A 27,181-nucleotide genomic window follows, 5' to 3' on the forward strand; every position below is an offset into this window, starting at 1 on the left:
GGATGGTGTATCAATACACCCAGTCACTACACAGATACAGGCGTCCTTCCTAACTCAGTTGCCGAAGAGGAAGGAAACCACTCAGGGATTTCACCATGAGGCCAATGGTGGCTTTAAAACAGTTACAGAGTTGATTGGCTGTGATAGGAGAAACGTTGGATGGATCAACAATATTCTAGTAACTCCACAATACAAACCTAATTGACAGAGTGAAAAGAAGGAAGCCTGTACAGAATATAAATATTCCAAAACATGCATCCTGTTTGCAACAAGGCGCTAAAATAATACTTTAAAAAATGTGGCAAAGGAATTAATTTAAATCCTGAATACAATGTAATCCATTTTGAAATTAGGCTGTAACACAACAAAAGGAGTCAAGGGGTATGAATACTTTCTGAAGGCACTGTAGATGGATAGATATCTGATAGATAGATAGATATCTGATAGATAGATAGATAGATAGATAGATAGATAGATAGATAGATAGATAGATAGATAGATAGATAGATAGATAGATAGATAGATAGATAGATAGATAGATAGATAGATAGATAGATAGATAGATAGATAGATAGATAGATAGATAGATAGATAGATAGATAGATAGATAGATAGATAGATAGATAGATAGATAGATAGATAGATGGATGGATGGATGGATGGATGGATGGATAGATAGATGGATGATCAATAGAAAGCTGACTCTCTGTGTCTACAGAAAGAAGACAGTGATGCGATTGGAGAGCTAGCCTACTACCCTCCCAACGGAACCTTTAACCTCATGTACTTCCCCTACTACGGCAAGAAGGCCCAGGTACACACAACACAACACACACCCCTTTACCAGTACACACAACACAACACACACCCCTTTACCAGTACACACAACACACTGTCACACACTCCTTTACCAGTGGTGTCATGCCCCCATGAGTTGTGGGGGGTTGGGTAGGGTGGAAGTTGGAGAATGTAGAATGTGTCAAACACCTGAAACAGCTTTTTCCTGCTAGGGCCATAATTCTATGTCTAGTTTTCTGCATCGGTTATCTAAATATACCTCTTTATCGGTTCAATTGTCATTTAAATTAATGATGTACATTGATTCTTTAAGAATTATAAATATATACACTACTTATTCAAGGGTTTTTCATAATTTTTACTATTTTCTACATTGTAGAATAATAGTGAAGACATCAAAACTATGAAATAACACATATGGAATCATGTAGTAACCAAAAAAGTGTTTAACAAATCAAAATATATTTTATATTTGAGATTCTTCAAATAACCACCCTTTGCCTTGATGACAGCTTTGCACACTCTTGGCATTCTCTCAACCAGCTTTACCTGGAATGCTTTTCCAACAGTCTTGAAGGAATTCCCACATATGCTGAGCACTTGTTGGCTGCTTTTCCTTCATTCTGCGGTCCGACTCATCCCAAACCATCTCAATTGGGTTGAGGTCGGGGGATTGTGGAGGCCAGGTCATCTGATGCAGCACTCCATCACTCTCCTTCTTGGTAAAATAGCCCTTACACAGCCTGGAGGTGTGTTGGGTCATTGTCCTGTTGAAAAACAAATGATAGTCCCACTAAGCCCAAACCAGATGGGATGGCGTATCGCTGCAGAATGCTGTGGTAGCCATGCTGGTTAAGTGGGCCTTGAATTCTAAATAAATCACAGTGTCACCAGAAAAGCACCCCCACACCATAACACCTCCTCCTCCTTGCTTTACGGTGGGAACTACACATGCGGAGATCATCCGTTCACCCACACCGCGTCTCACAAAGAAATGGCGGTTGGAACCAAACATTTCAAATTTGGACTCCAGACCAAAAGGACAAATTTCCACCGGTCTAATGTCCATTGCTCGTGTTTCTTAGCCCAAGCAAGTCTCATCTTCTTATTGGTGTCCTTTAGTAGTGGTTTCTTTGCAGCAATTAGACCATGAAGGCCTGATTCACACAGTCCCCTCTGAACAGTTGATGTTGAGATGTGTCTGTGACTTGAACTCTGAAGCATTTATTTGGGCTACAATTTCTGAGGCTGGTAACTCTAATGAACTTATCCTCTGTAGCAGAGGTAACTCTGGGTCTTCCATTCCTGTGGCGGTCCTTATGAGAGCCAGTTTCATCAAAGCATTGATGGTTTTTGCGACTGCACATGAAGAAACGTTCAAAGTTCTTGAAATGTTCTGTATTGACTGACCTTCATGTCTTAAAGTAATAATGGACTGTCGTTTCTCTTTGCTTATTTGAGCTGTTCTTGCCATAATATGGACTTGGTCTTTTACCAAATAGGGTTATCTTCTGTATACCCCCCTACCTTGTCACAACACAACTGATTGGCTCAAACGCATTAAGGAGGAAAGAAATTCCACAAATTAACTTTTAAGAAGGCACACCTGTTAATTGAAATGCATTCCAGGGGACTACCTCACGAAGCTGGTTGAGAGAATGCCAAGAGTGTGCAAAGCTGTCATCAAGGCGAAGGGTACCTATTTGAAGAATCTCAAATATAAAATATATTTTGATTTGTTTAACACTTTTTTGGGTACTACATGATTCCATATGTGTTATTTCATAGTTTTGATGTCTTCACTATTATTCTACAATGTAGAAAATAGTAAAAAAAATAAAGAAAAACCCTTGAATGAGTAGGTGTGTCCAAACTTTTGAATGGTACTGTATATTATTTAAATATACACTACCGTTCAAAAGTTTGGGGTCAATTAGAAATGTCCTTGTTTTCCCCAAAAAATTAATATTGTCCATTAAAATAACACTTTCTTCTGAAACTTGTCAGTCTATTCTTGTTCTGAGAAATTAAGGCTATTCCATGCGAGAAATTGCCAAGAAACGGAAGATCTCGTACAACGCTGTATACTACTCCCTTCACAGAACAGCGCAAACTGGCTCTAACCAGAATAGAAAGAGGAGTGGGAGGCCTCGGTGCACAACTGAGCAATAGGACAAATACTTTAGAGTGTTTAGTCTGGAAAACGGACGCCTCACAGGTCCTCAACTGGCAGCTTCATTAAATAGTACCCGCAAAACACCAGTCTCAACGTCAACAGTGAAGAGGCGACTCCGGGATGCTGACCTTCTAGGCAGAGTTGCAAAGAAAAAGCCATATCTCAGACTGGCCAATAAAAAGAAAAGATTAAGATGGGCAAAAGAACACAGACACTGGACAGAGGAAGATTGGAAAAAAGTGTTATGGACAGACGAACCGAAGTTTGAGGTGTCCGGATCACAAAGAAGAACATTTGTGAGACGCAGACCAAATGAAAAGATGCTGGAGGAGTGCTTGATGCCATCTGTTAAGCATGGTGGAGGCAATGTGATGGTCTGGGGGTGCTTTGGTGGTGGTAAAGTGGGAGATATGTACAGGGTAAAAGGGATCTTGAAGAAGGAAGGCTATCACTCCATTTTGCCACGCCATGCCATACCCTGTGGACGGCGCTTGATTGGAGCCAATTTCCTCCTACAACAGGACAATGATCCAAAGCACAGCTCCAAACTAAGCAATAACTATTTAGGGAAGAAGCAGTCAGCTGGTATTCTGTCTATAATGGAGTGGCCAGCACGGTCACCGGATCTCAACCCTATTGAGCAATTGTGGGAGCAGCTTGACCGTATGGTACGTAAGAAGTGCCCATCAAGCCAATCCAACTTGTGGGAGGTGCTTCAGGAAGCATGGGGTGAAATCTCTTCAGATTACCTCAACAAATTCACAAAGGTCTGCAAGGCTGTAATTGCTGCAAATGGAGGATTCTTTGACGAAAGCAAAGTTTGAAGGACACAATTATTATTTCTATTAAAAATCATTATTTTTTACCTTGTCAATGACTACATTTCCTATGCATTTTGCTATATTTCCTATTCAAACTCATTTCATGTATGTTTTCATGGAAAACAAGGACATTTCTAAGTGACCCCAAACATTTGAACGGTAGTGTATATAATATAGAGGGTTATATAGTGTTAACATATATAATATATAGGGTGAACATATATAATATACAGGGTTATATAGATAACATATATAACGGTAGTGTATATAATATTTATTTAAAATATTTAAAAATCTGAGGGGGGCACGTGCCTTTGCTAACTATTTTCTCTCTCTCTCTCTCTCTGTGTTTCTCTCTCTCTCTCTCTCTCGCTCTCTCTGTGTCTCTCTGTTTCTCTTTCTGTGTTTCTCTCTTTCTCTCTGTGTTTCTCTCTGTTTCTCTCTGTGTTTCTCTCTGTTTCGCTCTCTCTGTGTTTCTCTCTCTCTCTGTGTGTGGATCTAGCTGAACTACTCCCAGCCCCTGGTAGCAGTGAAGTTCCTCAACATCTCTCTGAATACAGATGTGAATGTTGAGTGTAAGATCAACTCCAACACACTGAAGACTGGTGGAGAGAGAGACAAGTTTGCTGGACGTGTCTCTTTCAAACTCCGAATCACCTCACCTAAAAACTAGAGCACTAAGCACTAAACACTATACACACACACACACACACACACACACACACACACACACACACACACACACACACACACACACACACACATATTACTGCCATATGAAGGACCATATCAGACCCCCTGGAAATGGAGAGACCTGGAGGAGAGGGAAGGATGAGAGGAGGAAAGGAGGTCCAATGTGTCTCCTTGTCGATTTCTTTTTTCGCTACATTCTTCATCTGTATCTCTCCCTCTCTCTTTCTGTATCTCTCCCTTTCTCTTTCTGTATATCTCCCTCTCTCTGTCTGTATCCCTCCCTTTCTCTGTCTGTATCTCTCCCTTTCTCTTTCTGTATCTCTCCCTTTCTCTCTCTGTATATCTCCCTCTCGCTTTCTCTCTCTGTATCTCTCCCTTTCTGTCACGGTTTACTACGCCAGAACCCAGAAGCAGACCAGGACAAGGTACTTTGAGACAAAGGTGAGTGTTTATTTAAGTGACTCCCGAGTGAGGCTGAATAATCCAGGGACAGAGCGGGTGGCGTGGATGGGTTGTTGAGGGTGCAGTGGTAGGTCCAGAAATGGCTCGGCAGCCGCCGACCATCAGGCAGAGGTTGGGTGAAGGTTCCGGGTGAGAGACTGCAGACAGAACAAAACGGAGGTGAGTACACAGCAAATCAACAAGGTGCAAAACAACAAAACTAACGCTAGAACTCAAAGGCTGATACGCTGACAAACATACTGTTCATGGCTAACGATCCGGCAGGAACTGGATGTTCGGCCAGAGCCTAAGAAGGGTGATGATCAGGACCAGGTGTGCAGATTGCTGATGGGATGCAGGTGCGGAAAACAAGAGAGCTCCCCGGAGCGTTCCCGAACCCTCGGGAAACTGGAGATCACGAACAGGAAAAACTAGTCACCAGACAGGACCCGACTCAGACTGCCGGGATCGTTACAGTACCCCCTCCGGACGAACGCCACCGGGCGGACTCCCGGAGCGCCAGGATGGAGGCGGTAGAAGTCACTGATGAGGTCAGCATCTAGAACCTGTCGCCGCGGAATCCAACTCCTCTCTTCAGGGCCATACCCCTCCCAGTCCACGAGATACTGGAAACCCCGGCCCCGCCGTCTGGAATCCATGATGCGACGCACCGTGTAGGCAGGACCACCTCCGATCATCCGAGGAGGAGGAGGAGGAGGCGGAGGAGGCAACAGAGGACTGAGGAAGACAGGCTTGAGGCAGGAGACATGAAAGGTGGGATGGACTCTGAGCGTCCTCGGTAGTTTGAGTCGAACTGCCACTGGATTGATCACCTTCTCCACCACAAACGGACCAATGAACTCGGTAACAACTTCCTAGACTCAGTCCGTAACGGAAGATCCCGTGTGGCCAACCAAACCCTATCTCCGATGGTATAGGTGGGAGCGGGGATCCGGCGACGATTCGCCTGGAGCTGATACCGGTCCGAAACTCTAAGGAGTGCCTTTCTGGCCCGATGCCAGGTCCGGTGGCAACGACGAATATGGGCCTGAACCGAAGGCACTGAGAGCTCCTTCTCCTGAGAAGGGAACAGGGGAGGTTGGTAGCCATACAGGCACTGGAAGGGAGACATCCCAGTGGCAGATGTAGGGAGAGTATTGTGGGCATACTCAACCCACGGCAACTGAGAAACCCAGGAGGTGGGGTTGGAAGAGACCAGACAGCGTAGCGTGGATTCCATCTTCTGGTTGGCTCTCTCCGCCTGACCATTGGATTGGGGGTGAAAACCAGATGTGAGACTGACTGTAGCTCCAATGGCCAAACAGAAGGACTTCCAGACAGCAGAGGTAAACTGAGGGCCACGGTCGGAAACGATATCACTGGGCAAACCGTGGACCCTGAAAACCTCCCTAACCAGGATCTCGGACGTCTCCGAGGCAGAGGGAAGCTTGGCAATTGGCACAAAGTGGGCGAACTTGCTGAATCTGTCCACGATAGTCAGAACGACCGTGTTCCCCTCAGAAGCGGGCAACCCAGTGACGAAGTCCAGGGCCAGATGCGACCATGGTCGCCGGGGAATAGGAAGGGGGTGAAGTAGTCCAGAGCTGGGCCGATTGGTACTCTTATTCTGCGCACACACTGGACAGGCAGCAACAAAACCCCGAGTATCCTCGGCCATGGCAGGCCACCAAAAAGCGTCTGCGAAGAAACGCCATTGTCCGAGCCACGCCAGGGTGACAAGCCATCTTGCTGGCGTGGGACCATTGGAGGACAGCAGGACGAACCGACTCAGGCACAAACAACCGACCGGGTGGACCGTTACCGGGACCGGGCTGAGTCCGAAGGGCCGCCAGCACCTCCTCCTCAATCTTCCACATAACTGCTCCCACGACGCAGTTCCGGGGGAGAATTGTCTCGGTCTTGGACCCACTCTCCTCCGTCTTGGAGAACATCCGGGACAAGGCGTCCGCCTTGCCGTTCTTAGATCCAGGTCGGAACGTCAGGGAAAACTTGAATCGTCCGAAAAACAACGCCCACCTGGCCTGGCCGGGAGTTGAGACGTTTAGCCGATTGCACGTAAGCAAGATTCTTGTGGTCAGTCCAGACAATAAACGGTTGCTCCGCCCCCTCCAACCAGTGGCGCCACTCCTCCAAGGCAAGTTTCACCGCGAGAAGCTCCCGGTTACCCACATCGTAATTCCTCTCCGCAGGCGAAAGGCGACGAGAGTAGTAGGCGCAGGGATGGAGTTTACTGTCCGTGGAGCATCGCTGCGACAGGATGGCGCCAACTCCCACATCAGACGCGTCCACTTCAACGACGAACTGACGGGCCGTGTCCGGTTGAGAGAGAATCGGTGCGTTGGTGAATCGCCTCTTCAAATCCAGAAACGCTCGATCCGCCTCCGGATTCCACTTGAAGGTCCTGATACTGGAAGTCAAGGCAGTTAACGGAGCGGCCACACGGCTGTAATCCCGGATGAATCTGCGGTAGAAATTCGCAAACCCCAAAAATCTCTGGAGCTGCAATCTCGTACCGGGCTGGGCCCATTCCAGAACCGCTCTAACCTTCTCCTGGTCCATCCTAATCTCTCCCCTGGAGATGATGTACCCGAGAAAGGATGTCGTGTGGGCGTGAAACTCGCACTTCTTGGCCTTCACGAACAGGCGATTCTCCAACAATCGCTGCAGAACCTGCCGGACATGCTGGACGTGGTCGGAAGGTTCCTTCGAGAAGATCAGAATGTCATCCAGGTAAACAAACACAAAGAGACCGATCATATCTCTCAGGACGTCGTTCACCATACTCTGGAATACCGCTGGAGCATTGGTCAGTCAAAACGGCATCACCTGATACTCGAAGTGACCCATCGGTGTATTGAACCCCGTCAACCACTCGTCCCCCTCTCTGATCCGGACCAGGTGATACGCATTGCGTAGGTCTAGCTTGGTGAACACCGTAGCACCCTGTAAGGAGTCGAAGGCAGAACTCATCAAGGGCAGGGGATACTTGTTCTTGACCGTGATGTCATTCAACCCCCGATAATCAATACATGGTCGAAGAGAGCCATCCTTCTTACCCACAAAGAAGAATCCTGCCCCCAGGGGTGATGACGAGGGACGAACGAGACCAGCAGCTAGGGACTCCTTGATGTAGGTCTCCAACGCCTCACGTTCAGGTCGGGAGATACTGTATAACCTTCCCTTGGGGTAGACAGCTCCAGGGACCAGGTTGATGGCACAATCATATGGTCGGTGGGGGAGGGAGTGACAGAGCCTTCTGCTTACTGAAAACTTCCCCAAATCGTGATATGTCTCGGGAACCAGGGACAAATCTGGGGGGTTTAGCCTCAATCACCTGACTGGGAACCGAATGGGGGCAGGCAGTCTTGAGACAGTTAGCATGACAATCAAGGCTCCAACTCGTTACCTTGCCCGTCACCCAATCGAACGTGGGATTGTGTTCCTTCAGCCAGGGGTATCCAAGGACCAGAGGAACATGGGAAGACGGCAGAATGAAGAATGAAATCATCTCAGAGTGATTCCCCGACAACCGCATCTTAACCGGTTCAGTCCTCATCGTGATACGTGCCAGACTACTGCCGTTCAGAGTGGTCGCTTCAATGGCTTCCGGCAATTGCTCCTTGGAAAGCCCCAGCTGTTCCACCAACTCGGCATCAAGAAAGCTTCCATCGGCACCTGAATCGATAAAAGCGTTAAGCGCTAAGCTCTGATTCCTGTTCACAAGGGTAGCCGGGAAACGGGGTCTGACAGAGGTACTGAGAGGTTGAAACTGGCTCGCTAAAAGTCCTCCCAACTTTAGCGAGCCGGGCAGTTTGACGACCGCCGGGAACAAGTGGAGATGTAATGTCCCGAGCTACCACAGTAGAGGCAGCAGTTGGTCTGACGTCTATGTTGACGCTCCTCCTTGGTTAACCCGTGCCGCCCCACTTGCATGGGTTCAGAATCGGGAGAGAGGACCTCTCCACTAATCCATTGTGGTGGAGAATGATCGACGTGTTCTGGTCCACCACCCGACCCGACTGGGAACTGAGAAGCTGATCGATTGGACGGACCCCATTGCTTCTCCCTCCTTCGCTCTCGGACTCGATTATCCACCCGAATAGACAAGGCTACCAAGCTGTCCAGGTCACTAGGCTCCGGATAGGAGATCAACTCATCCTTGAGCTGCTCCGACAGACCCTGGTAAAAGGCCGCTTGCAGAGACTCCTCGTTCCACCCACTCTCCACAGCCAACGTCTTGAACTCGATCACGAAGTCGGCCACGCTGCGAGTTCCTTGGTGAAGCGAAAACAGGCGCCTAGCTGCGTCCCTCCCTCGGACGGAATGGTCGAAGAGCTTCCTCATCTCGGCCGTGAACCCCTGGTATGAAGCCATGCAGGGGTCTTGTCGTTCCCAAACGGCTGAAGCCCACTCCAGCGCTCGACCACGCAGCAACGCAATCACAAAGGCTATCCTAGCCTTGTCTGTGGCATAAGAGTAGGGCTGTAGATCGAACACTAATCCACACTGCATAAGGAAGGAACGGCATCTTCCCAGCTCCCCCTCATATCTATCCGGCGTCGGAACCTCGGGCTCACGGAAGGACACAGCTCCAGAAGCGGCAGGCGAGATGGGTGAAACCGGTAGTGGATCCTCCACCGGAACTTTGCGTTGGTTCTGGACCTCCGTCAGACCGGTAGAAAGGTTCCGAACTGACAACGCGATCTCCTGTAGTACCGTGCTATGATGGCCCAACATCTTCTCCTGATGGGTAATGGCATGGCGAACAGAGTCCAGGTCCGCTGGGTTCATTACTGGCCGGATCGTTCTGTCACGGTTTACTACGCCAGAACCCAGAAGCAGACCAGGACAAGGTACTTTGAGACAAAGGTGAGTGTTTATTTAAGTGACTCCCGAGTGAGGCTGAATAATCCAGGGACAGAGCGGGTGGCGTGGATGGGTTGTTGAGGGTGCAGTGGTAGGTCCAGAAATGGCTCGGCAGCCGCCGACCATCAGGCAGAGGTTGGGTGAAGGTTCCGGGTGAGAGACTGCAGACAGAACAAAACGGAGGTGAGTACACAGCAAATCAACAAGGTGCAAAACAACAAAACTAACGCTAGAACTCAAAGGCTGATACGCTGACAAACATACTGTTCATGGCTAACGATCCGGCAGGAACTGGATGTTCGGCCAGAGCCTAAGAAGGGTGATGATCAGGACCAGGTGTGCAGATTGCTGATGGGATGCAGGTGCGGAAAACAAGAGAGCTCCCCGGAGCGTTCCCGAACCCTCGGGAAACTGGAGATCACGAACAGGAAAAACTAGTCACCAGACAGGACCCGACTCAGACTGCCGGGATCGTTACACTTTCTCTGTCTGTATCTCTCCCTCTCTCCTTCTCTGTCTGTATCTCTCCCTCTCTCCTTCTCTGTCTGTATCTCTCCCTCTCTCTTTCTCTCTCTGTATATCTCCCTCTCGCTTTCTCTCTCTGTATCTCTCCCTTTCTCTGTCTGTATCTCTCCCTCTCTCCTTCTCTCTCTGTATCTCTTCCTCTCTCTTTCTCTCTCTGTATCTCTTCCTCTCTCTTTCTCTCTCTGTATCTCTCCCTCGCTCTAATCTGTTAGTCTGTAATCCTCATCTCCTCACTCCTCCCCCTCTCCTCATTTTCCCACTCTCTCCCTCTTTCTCTCTCAATCTCTATATCTTCTAAGAATTCTGCTTTTCTTTTCCTATTTTTCCTCCTCCTCTTCCCTCTAAGGTTCTTAGGGACGTAATTTATCAAACTATTTTTATTTTATTTTTTGTCTTAATTTAATTTATACTTTTGAAATGGATGTCTCCTTTACCTGAAACGAAAGCCTTCTACTGCGCCCACACACACAAGCCACACACACACACACACACACACACACACAGACACAAGCCACACACACAGACACACACAGACACACAGACACAACCCACACACACAGACACACACAGACACACACAGACACACACACACACACAGACACAAGCCACACACACAGACACAAGCCACACACACACACAAACAGACACAAGCCACACACACACAGACACAAGCCACACACACACACAAGCCACACACACACACACAGACACAAGCCACACACACACAGACACAAGCCACACACACACACAGACACAAGCCACACACACACACAAGCCACACACGCACACAAGCCACACACGCACACAAGCCACACACACACACACACACACACACAAGCCACACACACACACAAGCCACACACACAAGCCACACAGAGGAACCAAGTCAATGATATTTTTGTTGTTGTTTTCAGTCCATTCAATCAGAGAATCCAACTTTCTTCAACCATATATCAACCATATATATGACATATATCAGGGAGTGGGTGACTTATTGTAAATATATATTTTCTTGTAGATGCTTTAGACACAGAGGATTTGAGATTTAAAATAAAAGATGGCATGATGATTTGATACCTATGAATTTGCCAACGCTGTAAGATTAATTTAAAGAGTTAAGTAGTGACAGGTCAGAGTAAAGGGTAAAGGTTAGAGGTTAAGACAGTAAAGGTTAGAGGTTAAGACAGTAATGTAGAGTAGAGACAGAGGCGGCTGGCTAACAGACAGACTTTAGTAATGTTAGTTAGTGTTTTATCTCCTGTTCAGTTTGTTGTGGTAGAGCTGCTCTGTTAGCCATACCGCTAGGACCTGGTTAACCAGCTAGCTGTTAGCTGTACCGCTAGGTTACTAGGTCGTATAGGTCCTGGATAGCTAGCTGTTAGCCCCTAGGTCCTGGATAGCTAGCTGTTAGCCACTAGGTCCTGGATAGCTAGCTGTTAGCCCCTAGGTCCTGGATAGCTAGCTGTTAGCCCCTTGGTCCTGGATAGCTAGCTGTTAGCCCCTTGGTCCTGGATAGCTAGCTGTTAGCCCCTTGGTCCTGGATAGCTAGCTGTTAGCCCCTAGGTCCTGGATAGCTAGCTGTTAGCCCCTAGGTCCTGGATAGCTAGCTGTTAGCCCCTAGGTCCTGGATAGCTAGCTGTTAGCCCCTTGGTCCTGGATAGCTAGCTATTAACCCCTAGGTCCTGGATAGCTAGCTGTTAGCCCCTAGGTCCTGGATAGCTAGCTGTTAGCCCCTAGGTCCTGGATAGCTAGCTGTTAGCCCCTAGGTCCTGGATAGCTAGCTGTAAGCCATATCGCTAGTTGCTAGGTCAGTTTGAATACCTGTGGTGCGTTTGAATACTTTAAGGGAAGTGGATGATATATTGGGGCGATCCTGGGGTAATATTGGGGTGATCCTGGTGTGATCCTGGGGTAATATTGGGGTGATCCTGGTGTGATATTGGGGTAATATTGGGGTGATATTGGGGTAATATTGGGGTGATCCTGGGGCGATCCTGGGGTAATATTGGGGCGATCCTGGGGTAATATTGGGGTGATCCTGGGGTAATATTGGGGTAATATTGGGGCGATCCTGGGGTAATATTGGGGTGATCCTGGGGTGATATTGGGGTAATATTGTTGTGATATTGGGGTAATATTGGGGTGATATTGGGGCAATCCTGGGGTAATATTGGGGTGATATTGGGGTAATATTGTTGTGATATTGGGGTAATATTGGGGCGATCCTGGGGTAATATTGGGGCGATCCTGGGGTAATATTGGGGTGATATTGGGGTAATATTGGGGCGATCCTGGGGTAATATTGGGGCGATCCTGGGGTAATATTGTTGTGATATTGGGGTAATATTGGGGTGATCCTGGGGTAATATTGTTGTGATATTGGGGTAATATTGGGGCGATCCTGGGGTAATATTGGGGCGATCCTGGGGTAATATTGGGGCGATCCTGGGGTAATATTGGGGCGATCCTGGGGTAATATTGGGGCGATCCTGGGGTGATATTGGGGTGATCCAGGGGTAATATTGGGGTGATATTGGGGCGATCCTGGGGTGATATTGGGGCGATCCTGGGGTAATATTGGGGCGATCCTGGGGTGATATTGGGGTAATATTGGGGCGATCCTGGGGTGATATTGGGGTAATATTGGGGTGATATTGGGGCGATCCTGGGGTAATATTGGGGCGATCCTGGGGTAATATTGGGGCGATCCTGTGGTAATATTGGGGCGATCCTGGGGTAATATTGGGGTAATCCTGGGGTAATATTGTTGTGATATTATTTTGTTGTTATTTATTTTTTATTCTGTTTCTCCACTCGTTTATTTGTGTTTGTTTATTTGTTTGTCATCAGCACAGTGGCAGGTTTAGAACAAAACAAGTTACCACGGCAACCACAGCATGAGGCCGGGGTCTCGCCCTAACTTCACCACACACTGTTGTGCCACATGTGAGCCTGTCGTCTTACTGTTGGTCATGCCCCTTTAATCTCTAGACCAATCCCATCCATTTTAACAGTGATTCCACTTCCTGGTTTGGGCTGTCTGACCAATCAGAGCCCAGCCTGTCTCCATCCCTCCGTCTTAGTAAGGTCATTTTATTTTAATTTGTTCCCAGTTCCATTTCTGTGCAACATTCAGCAGATACAAACTAGATGTGGTTAATAATGACATCATAATGACATCATCTGTTATTGCCTCAGACATTCCATGTGGATCCTTTGGAACCTTCTAGAGAATATTGTTGTAAAAACAAGAAATAAAATGATTTTGTGTTTAAAGGTTTGTCTCTGTAAGTGCTGGGAGAGAGATTAGAGAGAAAATAGAGATGAGAGAACAGAGAGAGAGAAAGAGATGAGAAGAGAGAGAGGGAGAGAGAAAATACGAGTGAAAAGAGAGAACAGAGAGAAAGAGAAAGATGGAGGAGGGAAAGGGGGGTTATAGAGAGGGGGGGGAGGTCAGACACAAAGATAGAGGGACAGTATGAACTAACAGACTAGAGGAGATACGAATAAAAGGAGTGAAAGAGGGAAGGGGGGGTGTAACTGTAATCCCGGAGCTATAATCCCATTCAATGTAATCCAGTTCAGCGGTCTCACACACACACAATGGCCTTAGTGACATTGGGAAATTGACATTGGCCTCCCCAATATGGCTGCTGTGGAAGGGGCATATTCTGTCAGCCACCATTCAAACTGGAAAACTTTATTCCTCCCCTCGGACAAAAACAGACAGACTACTGAGAGATGAGAAAGAGGGAGAGAGGGAGGAGAAAGAGGGAGAGAGGGAGGAGAAAGAGGCAGAGAGGGAGGGAGGAGAAAGAGGCAGAGAGGGAGAGAGGGAGGGAGGAGAGAGAATGAAAATAGTATTAAATCAGTCAGTTTGTGAGACAGGGCGTATCATGTGTGATTGTGTGTATCTTGCATTTTTACTGAGTGTGTGACATCAATGGGCTTATGACGTCAATCTCTGATCTGCAGAGAACAGGAGCGACACCTGGTGGTCAACCGGGTACTGCACACTTTATGATATGCCATCTAGTGGCTAACTGCTGAACTCTTTAAACCAAATAATCACACAAACAAAGACAGCACGCTAACAGACAAACATATAGATCTAATTATTTATTAAAATGTGAAACTTTATTTCTCAATCATAACAAATAATTTAGGGCACTTTGTACAAAGCTTGATAGAAACACGTTGGGGGGACAGGTACTAGAAGCACATCGGGGGGGACAGGTACTAGAAGCACGTCGGGGGGGGACAGGTACACTTTGATTACTAACGGGACAAGAACACTAGAATAGAAAATACAATTCAAACCATCAAATATACCATTAAAATAAAACACCAGTCTGAAGCAGTAGTTTAAAACACTAAAACACAACATTATCTATGATAATACACCACATGTTTCTGACAAACCTCTGAAGGGAGTGTTGGTTTCTGAAATATAAAACTATACAACATTACCTTTAAGACAACCGCATAGACACAGATCATGTAGAACAGACAGCGCCGCGCTACTCAGTCATGGTATTATAGAACTAGATCTATTGATTTGCATTTTTCTATCATGTAGAACAGCTCAGATGATCTATTCATGGTATTTCTATCAGAACTTTCAGTTTCCTCTCTTAGGGGAGTGTCAATCATCTTTCCTCCAATCACAGGGAGCGTCTGGTTACTATAGCAACGCTGTACCCTGACATCCACATCAGCCTGCCATTAAATAGACACAGCTAGCTACAGAGGTCAGGGGTCGAGGAAAAACGAGGAAACATTTTATTGAAGAAAGAATGTACTTTCTATGCCTGTGATATGTGGTTGTCCCACCTAGCTATCTACAGATGAATGCACTAACTGTAAGTCGCTCTGGATAAGAGCGTCTGCTAAATGACTAAAATGTACATGTACATTTCAAAGGCAGCATGGTGAGATAGGTTTCATCAGACTCCGACCTCTCTGCAGTTGATTAGTCAGGCCTGATCTGATCATGATTAAAGTCGCTCAACTAGTTGGTATGAAACTCAGTGGTTTGTGTTACTACGGCAACAAGAGGACCCATCTGCTATGTGACAGACAGACGCAGACGCCACCTGTGTCTATGGGTCTATGAAGGATGCCATAATGCATCTAGTCACCTGGGTGGTGGGGTTAGGGGTTAGAGGTCAGGGTTTAGGGGTCAACAAAGGAAACCATGATGTATCTAGTCCCGCTGGTTGTAGGCAGGCCCTCGTGGTAGTGAGTCAGTCTGCCTGGGTGCATGAAGGACCATCCTTTACGAGGTGCTTCAACATTACAGTTATACCGAAGGAACCGACACCCTCCACCCTGAAACACAAACACACCATGTTACATTCAAAGTGTTGTACCAGACCTGGGATGACTATAGCGTTGTGAAAAGTAACCATTTTGGGGGGGAAACAAGTAGTTACTTTGGATACAGATCCCAAAAAAGGACTACTTTTCTGAAACTATTGGATTGGCTGCCTTCAACTAATGGCAGGGCTGTATCTGGAACTGCATGTTGAAGATAGAAATATAATGAATAGAACCCAATCTCCTACACTATTCCAATCTATCTGATATACACAATACATTTCTATCTAAACAATCTGTAAATGTCAATTGTCCTGAATGTCCGTTGCCCCCAGGTGTACATTATCAAGTCAAATCAATTAACCAATGATATTTTGTACAGATAAGTATACATCAGTTGTGATGCTCAACTACTGTATGACCCTTTAAAACATGCCACTGAAAAGGTTGTATGATACCTGGAAATACTGCAGAGTAATTCAAAGCTATTTGCAAACAGCAAGTTGGATGGTTAGCGAAAACAACTTGGAACCTCTTTGTCCATCTGAGGGGAAGTGATCTCGTTTCAAACACACACTAGACCACCTTTAAAGGGACAGTCTTTGTCCATCTGAGGGTAAGTGATCTCGTTTCAAACACACACTAGACCACCTTTAAAGGGACAGTTTTTGTCCATCTGAGGGTAAGTGATCTCGTTTCAAACACACACTAGACCACCTTTAAAGGGACAGTTTTTGTCCATCTGAGGGTAAGTGTTCTCGTTTCAAACACACACTAGACCACCTTTAAAGGGACAGTTTACTCAGAATACAAACTAACATGATTTTCCACCTGCCTTGACTGTAGTTGATTCTAGAAGGCAGTTTGGGGATGTTTAGTTTCCTTAGACACTTCATATCTATGTGTTGTTATTGTTTGCGTTCTCAGTAACATTAACATTAAACTGTTCCTGAGTAATACACTTATTAGTATGTTGTTACATAATACTATTTTAATTGCATAGCAATGAGCTGAGAGTTTTTGTACACAAGAGGAATAGTGACGGTTCCTTATTCCACTTATGTAATAACTCCATTATTATGTAATTATAAAGACATTTCTAAAGTCCTTTGTCCTAAAGAGTTCCAGTGTCACTCATTATCAACATATATGTGTTAGTCATGTTGAAGCTGCAGAAGAGGATTTCATGTCCTTCAGGTTTTTCATTTATATATCTGAGAGCAGTCCAAACCATGTGCTTATGATCATTTTACTGAGTATACCAAACATTAAGAACACCTTCCTAATATAATATAAGGAGCAGAGTGATGGAGTGCTGCATCAGATGACCTGGCCTCCACAATCCCCTGACCTCAACCCAATTGAGATGGTTTGGGATGAGTCGGACCGCAGAGTGAAGGAAAAGCAGCCAACAAGTGCTCAGCATATGTGGGAACTCCTTCAAGACTTTTGTGGTTACTACATGATTCCATATGTGTTATATCACAGTTTTGATGTCTTCAATATTATTATACAATGTAGATAATAGTAAAAATAAAGAAAAATCCTTTAATGAGTAGGTGTTCTAAAACTTTTGACCGGTAGTGTACACTGATTGAAGTGGATTCAACAAGTTACATCAAAAAGGGATCATAGATTTCACCTGGTCAGTCTGTCATGGAAGAGCAGGTGTTCCTAATGTTTTGTTTACTCAGTATATTTAGACTAATTCAACTGTTGTAGTTTTGAGTTCTTCACCAAATATTTGGCAGCCATCAAATAATTATATCTTGCAAACCTTCAAATATTATTTGGTTTTCTGAGAGGTATTCAAAATACTTTCAAATATGATTGAATCATTTTTTCTGAGACCTGTATTTGATATTTAAAAAAACTAGTTTCCTTTTAGTGTAAACTCTATTAACTATATTAGATTACTTGAGTATTTGAAAAGTTTGTATTTTGAAATAAAGTACAAAATACAACTATTTTCTGTCCAGGTGTGGTGAGTACCTGGTAATCCATTCCCTTGTTGTTGAGCGCTACGTTGATGGTGAAGGTGGAGGAGTCATGATGCGGACGGAGAGACGGCTGTTCATCTGGACGATACCGGACCACAAAGTTCATCACCGCCTGGGCCTGGGGGGTTAATGGTTGTTCATACAAGGACCTGTACATAGCCAGACATGACGGCTTCAGAGGAAGCTGGTTTAATGTATCTGTGATCTTTCAAATGTTGGTATCCTGTTCGCCCTTGCCATGAACATGCTGGTGAAGTCAGCTGCGATGGAATGCAGAGGCCCGCTGACCAAGTCTGGTGTTGAACAACCTATCAGAGCCTTCATGGACGACCTGACTGTGACAACAACCTATCAGAGCTTTCATGGACGACCTGACTGTGACAACAACCTATCAGAGCCTTCATGGACGACCTGACTGTGACAACAACCTATCAGAGCCTTCATGGACGACCTGACTGTGACAACCTCCTATCAGAGTCTCTCTTTTATGTAGTGTTGTGGCGTCTCTCTTTATGTAGTGTTGTGGCGTCTCTCTTTATGTAGTGTTGTGGCGTCTCTCTTTATGTAGTGTTGTGGTGTCTCTCTTTATGTAGTGTTGTGGTGTCTCTCTTTATGTAGTGTTGTGGTGTCTCTCATTAGTGTTGTAGTGTTTCTCTTTATGTAGTGTTGTGGTGTCTCTCTTTATGTAGTGTTGTGGTGTCTCTCTTATGTAGTGGTTGTAGTTTGTGCGTCTCTCTTTATGTAGTGTTGTGGTGTCTCTCTTTATGTAGTGTTGTGGTGTCTCTCTTGTCGTGATGTGTCTTGTCCTAGATTTGTATTTTTAATCCCAGCCCCCGTCCCCCCAGGAGGCCTTTTGCCTTTTGGTAGGCCGTCATTGTAAATAAGAATTTGTTCTTAACCTCTTAAGGATCGGACACTTTCTTTACATTTTCGCCTAAAATGACATACCAAAATCTAACTGCCTGTAGTTCAGGACCTGAAGCAAGGATATGCATATTCTTGATACCATTTGAAAGGAAACACTGAAGTTTGTGGAAATGAGAATATAACACATTAGATCTGGTAAAAGATAATACAAACAAAAAGACATGCGTGTTTTGTTTGTGTTTTTTTTAATCATCTTTGAAATGGAATGTATATTTTGGCCACTAGATGGCAGCAGTGTGCGCACAAAATTTAAGATTGATCCAGGGAAGCATTGCAATTCTGGACTATTTTGTATCAAGTCTGCCCAAATGTGCCGAATTGGTCAATTGATACATTTTAAAGTACATAACTATAGAGAACATACAAAAATGAAATGGTAATACAAAATGTAAGTTTACACCCTCCCAGGAATGTCATACATGATGGATCATTAGCTTATACACTAACTTGCACACATCTAGATGGCCGGGCGGGGTGGGTGTGGAGCCAGAGACAGCAGGGGTACAAACTGTAGAACCCAGTTAAAATGGATTTTATCAAACAAAACTATGCTACATTTTATCTCTGGGACGCTTAGGATGACAAATCAGTGCAAGATTACTGAATGCAAGTACATTATTTACCTTCAGAGGTGAATGTTTCAAACCAGTTGCCATGATAATTGTTTTGTTGTTGTGCACTCTCCTCAAACAATAGCATGGTATTTATTTTACTGTAATAGCTACTGTAAATTGGACAGTGCAGTTAGATTAACAAGAATGTAAGCTTTCTGCCCATATAAGACATGTCTATGTCCTGGAAAGTTTGCTGTTACTTACAACAGACATGCTAATCACATTAGCGCACGTTAGCTCAACCGTCCCGTATACGGGACACCAATCCCGTAGAGGTTAACTGACTTGCCTAGTTAAATAAAGGTTAACTAAAGGTTAAATAAAGGTTAAATAAATTAAAAATTAAAAGAAATACGGCACAGCGTGCTGGTAGCATTACAACGCCACGCTACGACAAGGCCCAAGGGAACGACGAGGAGGAAGCAGCAGTCGAGGAGGAGGAAGCAGCAGTCGAGGAGGAGGAAGCAGCAGTCGAGGAGGAGCAAGCAGCAGTCGAGGAGGAGGAAGCAGCAGTCGAGGAGGAGGAAGCAGCAGTCGAGGAGGAGGAAGCAGCAGTCGAGGAGGAGGAAGCAGCAGCAGTCGAGGAGGAGGAAGCAGCAGTCGAGGAGGAGGAAGCAGCAGTCGAGGAGGAGGAAGCAGCAGTCGAGGAGGAGGAAGCAGCAGTCGAGGAGGAGGAAGCAGCAGTCGAGGAGGAGGAAGCAGCAGTCGAGGAGGAGCAAGCAGCAGTCGAGGAGGAGCAAGCAGCAGTCGAGGAGGAGCAAGCAGCAGTCGAGGAGGAGGAAGCAGCAGTCGAGGAGGAGGAAGCAGCAGTCGAGGAGGAGCAAGCAGCAGTCGAGGAGGAGCAAGCAGCAGTCGAGGAGGAGGAAGCAGCAGTCGAGGAGGAGCAAGCAGCAGTCGAGGAGGAGCAAGCAGCAGTCGAGGAGGAGCAAGCAGCAGTCGAGGAGGAGGAAGCAGCAGTCGAGGAGGAGGAAGCAGCAGTCGAGGAGGAGGAAGCAGCAGTCGAGGAGGAGGAAGCAGCAGGATGGTCAGAAGAAGTCTACAAGGACAAGATGGGAGCAAGCGGTGGAGCGTAAGGTCATATGGAGCGAGCTTTGGAAGGCCGAACCTCATCGCATCTAGTTCTTGATCCAGGCAGTCTACAATGTCCTACCATGCCCATCTATCCTGTTCTGCTGGGGCAAGGTCGATTCACCATCATGCCCTCTGTGTCTAAAGAGAGGAACCCTTGAGCACAGCCCTAGGCGAGGGTCGCTACCGCTGATGATATGTCCAAGTGCATCGCTGTAATGTGATTTTGATTTCAAATAAAGTATTTAAAACGTGTGTCTGTATGTACCTTGGGGTAGTATCCTGGGTAGAGTTTCTCAGTAACAGGGCTGATATATTCTTTGAGAAACTTGAGCCACTCCTTCTCAAAGCCAATCTGGTTCATATGAATATCTACAGTTGGGACGTTCTCATAACCCCCTGCCAGCCGCTCATCCTGTAACACAGAAAAAAAACAGGTGATATTTGAGACTGTGCAAAGAGACTAAGTAGTCTCTGTCTCTGTCTCTGTCTCTCTCTCTCTCTCTCTCTCTCTCTCTCCCTCTCCCTCTCCCCCTCTCTCCTCCCTCCTCCTCCTCCTCCTCCTCCTCCTCCTCCTCCGTACCGTATGTCTTCCTCCGCTCCATTCTCCAAAGTCTTCCATGGTTTCCACCAGATCGTCACACATCCTGTCTGTGAAGGATGGGAACCAGTAGACGTCAGGACACGGCTGCTCCACGATGGTCTGGTTGTCTTCAAAGATCTTAGAGTAGTTTTCATGGATATATTTCTCCTTCCAGTCCTACAACATGATCACAGAACATAAAATACAGTACCAGTCAAAAGTTTGGACAAACCTACTGATTCTGAGTGTGCAAAGCTGTCATCAAGGCAAAGGGTGGCTATTTAAAGAAACTCAAATATAAAATATATTTTGATTTGTTTAACACTTTCTTGGTTACTACATGATTCCATATGTGTTATTTCATAGTTTTGATATCTTCACTATTATTCTACAATGTAGAAAATAGTAAAAATAAAGAAAAACCCTTGAATGAGAAGGTGTTCTAAAACTTTTGACTGGTACTTAATACAGGTAATGAGTGGAGAACAGGAGGGCTTCTTAAAGAAAAACGTACAGGTCTGTGAGAGCCGGAATTCTTACTGGTTGGTAGGTGATCAAATACTTATGTCATGCAATAAAATGCAAATTAATTACTTAAAAATCATACAATGTGATTTTCTGGATTTTTGTTTTAGATTCCGTCTCTCACAGTTGAAGTGTACCTATGATAAAAATTACAGACCTCTACATGCTTTGTAAGTAGGAAAACCTGCAAAATCAGCAGTGTATCAAATACTTGTTCTCCCCACTGTATATAACCTAACATATATAACCTAACATATAACATATATAACCTAACATATATAACATATATAACCTAACATATATAACATATATAACCTAACATATATAACCTAACATATAACATATATAACCTAACATATATAACATATATAACCTAACATATATAACCTAACATATATAACCTAACATATATAACCTAACATATATAACCTAACATAACATATATAACATACAGTGAGGGAAAAAAGTATTTGATCCCCTGCTGATTTTGTACGTTTGCCCACTGACAAAGAAATGATCAGTCTATAATTTTAATGGTAGGTTTATTTGAACAGTGAGAGACAGAATAACAACAAAAAAATCCAGAAAAACACATGTCAAAAATGTTATAAATTGATTTGCATTTTAATGAGGGAAATACAGTGAATGCTATATAACATAACATATATAACACATAACATATATAACCTATTTAGCACAAGATATCCATTCTAGTTTTCATGGATATACTTCTCTTTCTAGTCCTATAACACTTAGCTGATAAATATGGGCCATGATTTCTCAGCTGATAAATATGGGCCATGATTTCTCAGCTGATAAATATGGGCCATGATTTCTCAGCTGATAAATATGGGCCATGATTTCTCAGCTCAATAGCATTGATTGACTCAACCACACACTCCAATGGAAATGAACCTGGAAGGGGGACTGACAAGTCTGTTTGGTATAATCTAATGTAGGCTTTGAGAAAAGTGTGTTTTTGAATGAATGCATGTGTGTGTGTGTGTGTGTGTGTGATGGTGTGTGTGTGTGTGTGATGGTGTGTGTTGGTGTGTGATGGTGTGTGATGGTGTGTGTGTGTGTGTGTGTGTGTGATGGTGTGTGTGTGTGTGTGATGGTGTGTGTTGGTGTGTGATGGTGTGTGTGTGTGTGATGGTGTGTGTTGGTGTGTGTGTTGGTGTGTGATGGTGTGTGTGTGTGTGTGTGTGTGTGTGTGTGTGTGAGATGGTGTGGGTGTGTGTGATGGTGTGTGATGGTGTGTGTGTGTGTGTGTGTGTGTGTGTGTGTGTGTGTGATGGTGTGTGTGTGTGTGTGATGGTGTGTGTGTGTGATGGTGTGTGTGTGTGTGTGTGATGGTGTGTGTGTGTGTGTGTGTGTGTGTGTGTGTGTGTGTGATGGTGTGTGTGTGTGTGTGATGGTGTGTGTGTGTGATGGTGTGTGTGTGTGTGTGTGTGGTGGTGTGTGTTGGTGTGTGATGGTGTGTGTGATGGTGTGTGTGTGATGGTGTGTGTGTGTGTGTGTGTGTGTGTGATGGTGTGTGTGTGTGTGTGTGTGTGTGTGTGTGTGTGTGTGATGGTGTGTGTGTGTGTGTGATGGTGTGTGTGTGTGTGTGTGTGTGTGTGTGATGGTGTGTGTGTGTGTGTGTGTGTGTGTGTGATGGGTGTGTGTGTGTGTGTGTGTGTGTGTGTGTGTGTGTGTGATGGTGTGTGTGTGTGATGGTGTGTGTTGGTGTGTGTGTGTGATGGTGTGTGTGTGTGTGTGTGTGTGTGTGTGTGTGTGTGTGATGGTGTGTGTGTGTGTGTGTGTGTGTGTGTGTGTGTGTGTGTGATGGTGTGTGTGTGTGATGGTGTGTGTGTGTGTGTGTGTGTGTGATGGTGTGTGTGTGTGTGTGTGTGTGATGGTGTGTGTGTGTGATGGTGTGTGTGTGTGTGTGTGATGGTGTGTGTGTGTGTGTGTGTGTGTGATGGTGTGTGTGTGTGTGTGATGGTGTGTGTTGGTGTGTGTGTTGGTGTGTGATGGTGTGTGATGGGTGTGTGTGTGTGTGTGTGTGTGATGGTGTGTGTGTGTGTGTGATGGTGTGTGTTGGTGTGTGATGGTGTGTGTGTGTGATGGTGTGTGTGTGTGTGTGTGATGGTGTGTGTGTGTGTGTGATGGTGTGTGTGTGTGTGTGTGTGTGTGTGTGTGATGGTGTGTGTGTGTGATGGTGTGTGTGTGTGTGATGGGTGTGTGTGTGTGTGTGTGTGATGGTGTGTGTGTGTGTGTGTGTGTGATGGTGTGTGTGTGTGATGGTGTGTGTGTGATGGTGTGTGTGTGTGTGATGGTGTGTGTGTGTGTGTGTGTGTGTGTGTGTGATGGTGTGTGTGTGTGATGGTGTGTGTGTGTGTGTGATGGTGTGTGTGTGTTTGTGTGTGTGTGATGGTGTGTGTGTGTGTGATGGTGTGTGTGTGTGTGTGTGATGGTGTGTGTGTGTGTGTGATGGTGTGTGTGTGTGTGTGTGTGTGTGTGTGTGTGTGTGTGATGGTGTGTGTGTGTGATGGTGTGTGTGTGTGTGATGGTGTGTGTGTGTGTGTGTGTGTGTGATGGTGTGTGTGTGTGTGTGTGTGATGGTGTGTGTGTGTGATGGTGTGTGTGTGTGTGTGTGTGTGTGATGGTGTGTGTGTGTGTGATGGGTGTGTGTGTGTGTGTGTGTGTGTGTGTGATGGTGTGTGTGTGTGATGGTGTGTGTGTGTGTGTGATGGTGTGTGTGTGTGTGTGTGTGTGTGTGTGTGTGTGTGTGTGTGATGGTGTGATGGTGTGTGTGTGTGTGTGTGTGTGTGTGTGTGTGTGTGTGTGTGTGTGTGTGTGTGTGTGTGTGTGTGTGTGTGTGTATGTATGTTCTCACCAGAGGGTTATCAAAGATCTGCCACATGTCAGGATGTAGTCTGCTGGTGTTGTAGTTGGTGGAGGAAACCAGACGACCAAACTCATCCCGATTAGACACAAACATAAACACTCCCTGCACACAACATAGAAAATATACATTAATATATACAGGGCCTTCAGAAAGCACAACATAGAACATATACATTAATATATACAGGGCCTTCAGAAAGCACAACATAGAACATATACATTACTATATACAGGGCCTTCAGAAAGCACAACATAGAACATATACATTACTATATACAGCGCCTTCAGAAAGCACAACATAGAACATATACATTACTATATACAGGGCCTTCAGAAAGCACAACATAGAACATATACATTACTATATACAGGGCCTTCAGAAAGCACAACATAGAACATATACATTACTATATACAGCGCCTTCAGAAAGCACAACACAGAAAATATACATTAATATATACAGCGCCTTCAGAAAGCACAACACAGAAAATATACATTACTATATACAGGGCCTTCAGAAAGTATTCACACCCCTCAACTTTACAAAGTGGGTTTAAAATTGATTTAATTGTCGTTTTGTGTCAATTATCTACACAAAACACTCTGTAATGTCAAAGTGGAAGAAAAATTTGAACATTTGTAAAATCAAATCAAACAAACGTATCTTGATCACATAACTATTCACACCCGAGTCAATACATGTTAGAATCACCTTTGGCAGCGATTACAGCTGTGAGTCTTTCTGGGAAAGGCCTAACCCTAACCCTAACCCTAACCCTAACCCTTTCTGGGAAAGGCCTAACCCTAACCCTAACCCTAACCCTAAGAGCGTTCCACACCTGGATTGGGCAAGCCGATTATTATTTTCAAAATTCTTAAAGCTCTGTCAAATTGGTTGTTGATCATTGCTAAACAAATCATTTTCAAGTCTTGCCATAGATTTTCTAAACTGTAACTCGGCCACTCAGGAACATTCACTGTCTTCTTGGTAAGCAACTCCAGTGTATATTTGGCCTTGTGTTTTAGGTTATTGTCCTGCTGACAGGTGAATTCATCTCACAGTGTCTGTTGGAAAGCAGACTGAACCAGGTTTTCCTCCAGGATTCTGCCTGTGCTGAGCTCCATTCAATTTCTTTTTATTATAAAAAATTCCTAGTCCTTGCCGATGACAAGCATACCCATAACATGATGCAGCCACCACCATGCTTGAAAATATGAAGAGTGGTACTCAGTGATGTGTTGTGTTGGATTTGTCCCAAACATAACACTTTTTATTCAGGATATAAACTTGTATTTATTATGGATCCCCATTAGCTGCTGCCAAGGCTAAATTAAGGCAGTTATACAATTTAAAAACATACTTTAGTGCCTTATTGCCATAGGGCAGCGCACAATTGGCCCAGCGTCGTCCGGGTTTGGCCGGTGTAGGCCGTCATTGTAAATAAGAATTTGTTCTTAACTGAAAAGCCTAGTTAAATAAAGGTTAAAAAAAATATATATTTGTATTCTGTACAGGCTTCCTTCTTTTCACTCTGTCATTTAGGTTAGTATTGTGGAGTAACTACAATGTCGTTCATCCATCCTCAGTTTTCTCCTATTTCAGCCATTAACCTTTTCACATGTGAGTTCCAAATACAGTTGAAGTCAGAAGTTTACATACACTTAGGTTGGAGTCATTAAAACTTGTTTTTCAACCACCACAAATTTCTTGTTAAACTATAGTTTTGGCAAGTCGGTTAGGACATCTACTTTGTGCATGACACAAGTAATTTTTCCAACAATTGTTTACAGACAGATTATTTCACTTATAATTCACTGTATCACAATTCCAGTGGGTCAGAAGTTTACATACACTAAGTTGACTGTGCCTTTAAACAGCTTGGAAAATTACAGAAAATGATGCCATGGCTTTAGAAGCTTCTGATAGGCTAATTGACATAATTTGAGTCAATTGGAGGTGTACCTGTGGATGTATTTCAAGGCCTACCTTCAAACTCAATGCCTCTTTGCTTGACATCATGGGAAAATCAAAAGAAATCAGCCAAGACCTCAGAAAAAAAATTGTAGACCTCCACAAGTCTGGTTCATCCTTGGGAGCAATTTCCAAACGCCTGAAGGTACCACGTTCATCTGTACAAACAATAGTACGCAAGTATAAACACCATGGGACCACGCAGCCGTCATACCGCTCAGCAAGGAGACGCGTTCTGTCTCCTAGAGATGAACGTACTTTGGTGCGAAAAGTGCAAATCAATCCCAGAATAACAGCAAAGAACCTTGTGAAGATGCTGGAGGAAACAGGTATAAAAGTATCTATATCCACAGTAAAACGGGTCCTATATCAACATAACCTGAAAGGCCACTCAGCAAGGAAGAAGCCACTACTCCAAAACCGCCATAGAAAAGCCAGACCACGGTTTGCAACTGCACATGGGGACAAAGATCGTACATTTTGGAGAAATGTCCTCTGGTCTGATGAAACAAAAATAGAACTGTTTGGCCATAATGACCATCGTTATATTTGGAGGAAAAGGGGGGATGCTTGCAAGCCGAAGAATACCATCCCAACCGTGAAGCAAGGGGGTGGCAGCATCATGCTGTGGGGGTGCTTTGCTGCAGGAGGAACTGGTGCACTTCACAAAATAGATGGCATCATGAGGAAGGAAAATTATGTGGATATATTGAAGCAACATCTCAAGACATCAGTCAGGAAGTTAAAGCTTGGTCGCAAATGGGTCTTCCAAATGGACAATGACCCCAAGCATACTTCCAAAGTTGTGGCAAAATGGCTTAAGGACAACAAAGTCAAGGTATTGGAGTGGCCATCACAAAGCCCTGACCTCAATCCTATAGAAAATATGTGGGCAGAACTGAAAAAGCATGTGCGAGCAAGGAGGCCTACAAACCTGACT

At 45.0% G+C, this 27,181-nt stretch overlaps 2 protein-coding genes across 3 annotated transcripts in view; one reads left to right on the plus strand and one right to left on the minus strand.

The window, feature by feature from the left end:
* Positions 1-4,544, plus strand: part of LOC121557777 (sodium/potassium-transporting ATPase subunit beta-2) — a 48,836-nt gene extending 44,292 nt beyond the window's left edge. For both annotated transcript variants that reach the window (XM_045214493.1, XM_041871250.2), the window contains 2 exons: positions 719-814; positions 4,298-4,544. In XM_045214493.1, coding sequence (XP_045070428.1) covers positions 719-814; positions 4,298-4,468 — 267 coding nt within the window. In that variant the 3' untranslated portion in view covers positions 4,469-4,544. The remainder of the gene's footprint in view (positions 1-718; positions 815-4,297) is intronic.
* Positions 4,545-14,445: 9,901 nt separating this feature from the next.
* The window catches only part of plod3 (procollagen-lysine, 2-oxoglutarate 5-dioxygenase 3), a 102,055-nt gene continuing 89,319 nt past the window's right edge, over positions 14,446-27,181 (minus strand). The window contains exons 14-18 of the mRNA XM_045214496.1: positions 24,259-24,372; positions 20,853-21,029; positions 20,538-20,684; positions 17,653-17,778; positions 14,446-15,672 (exon numbers count right to left, since the gene is read on the minus strand). Of these exons, the coding sequence (XP_045070431.1) occupies positions 15,517-15,672; positions 17,653-17,778; positions 20,538-20,684; positions 20,853-21,029; positions 24,259-24,372 (720 nt within the window). The 3' untranslated portion in view covers positions 14,446-15,516. The remainder of the gene's footprint in view (positions 15,673-17,652; positions 17,779-20,537; positions 20,685-20,852; positions 21,030-24,258; positions 24,373-27,181) is intronic.

The sequence above is a fragment of the Coregonus clupeaformis genome, unplaced genomic scaffold (genome assembly GCF_020615455.1).
Source record: "Coregonus clupeaformis isolate EN_2021a unplaced genomic scaffold, ASM2061545v1 scaf0269, whole genome shotgun sequence".
NCBI classification, from domain to species: domain Eukaryota; kingdom Metazoa; phylum Chordata; class Actinopteri; order Salmoniformes; family Salmonidae; genus Coregonus; species Coregonus clupeaformis.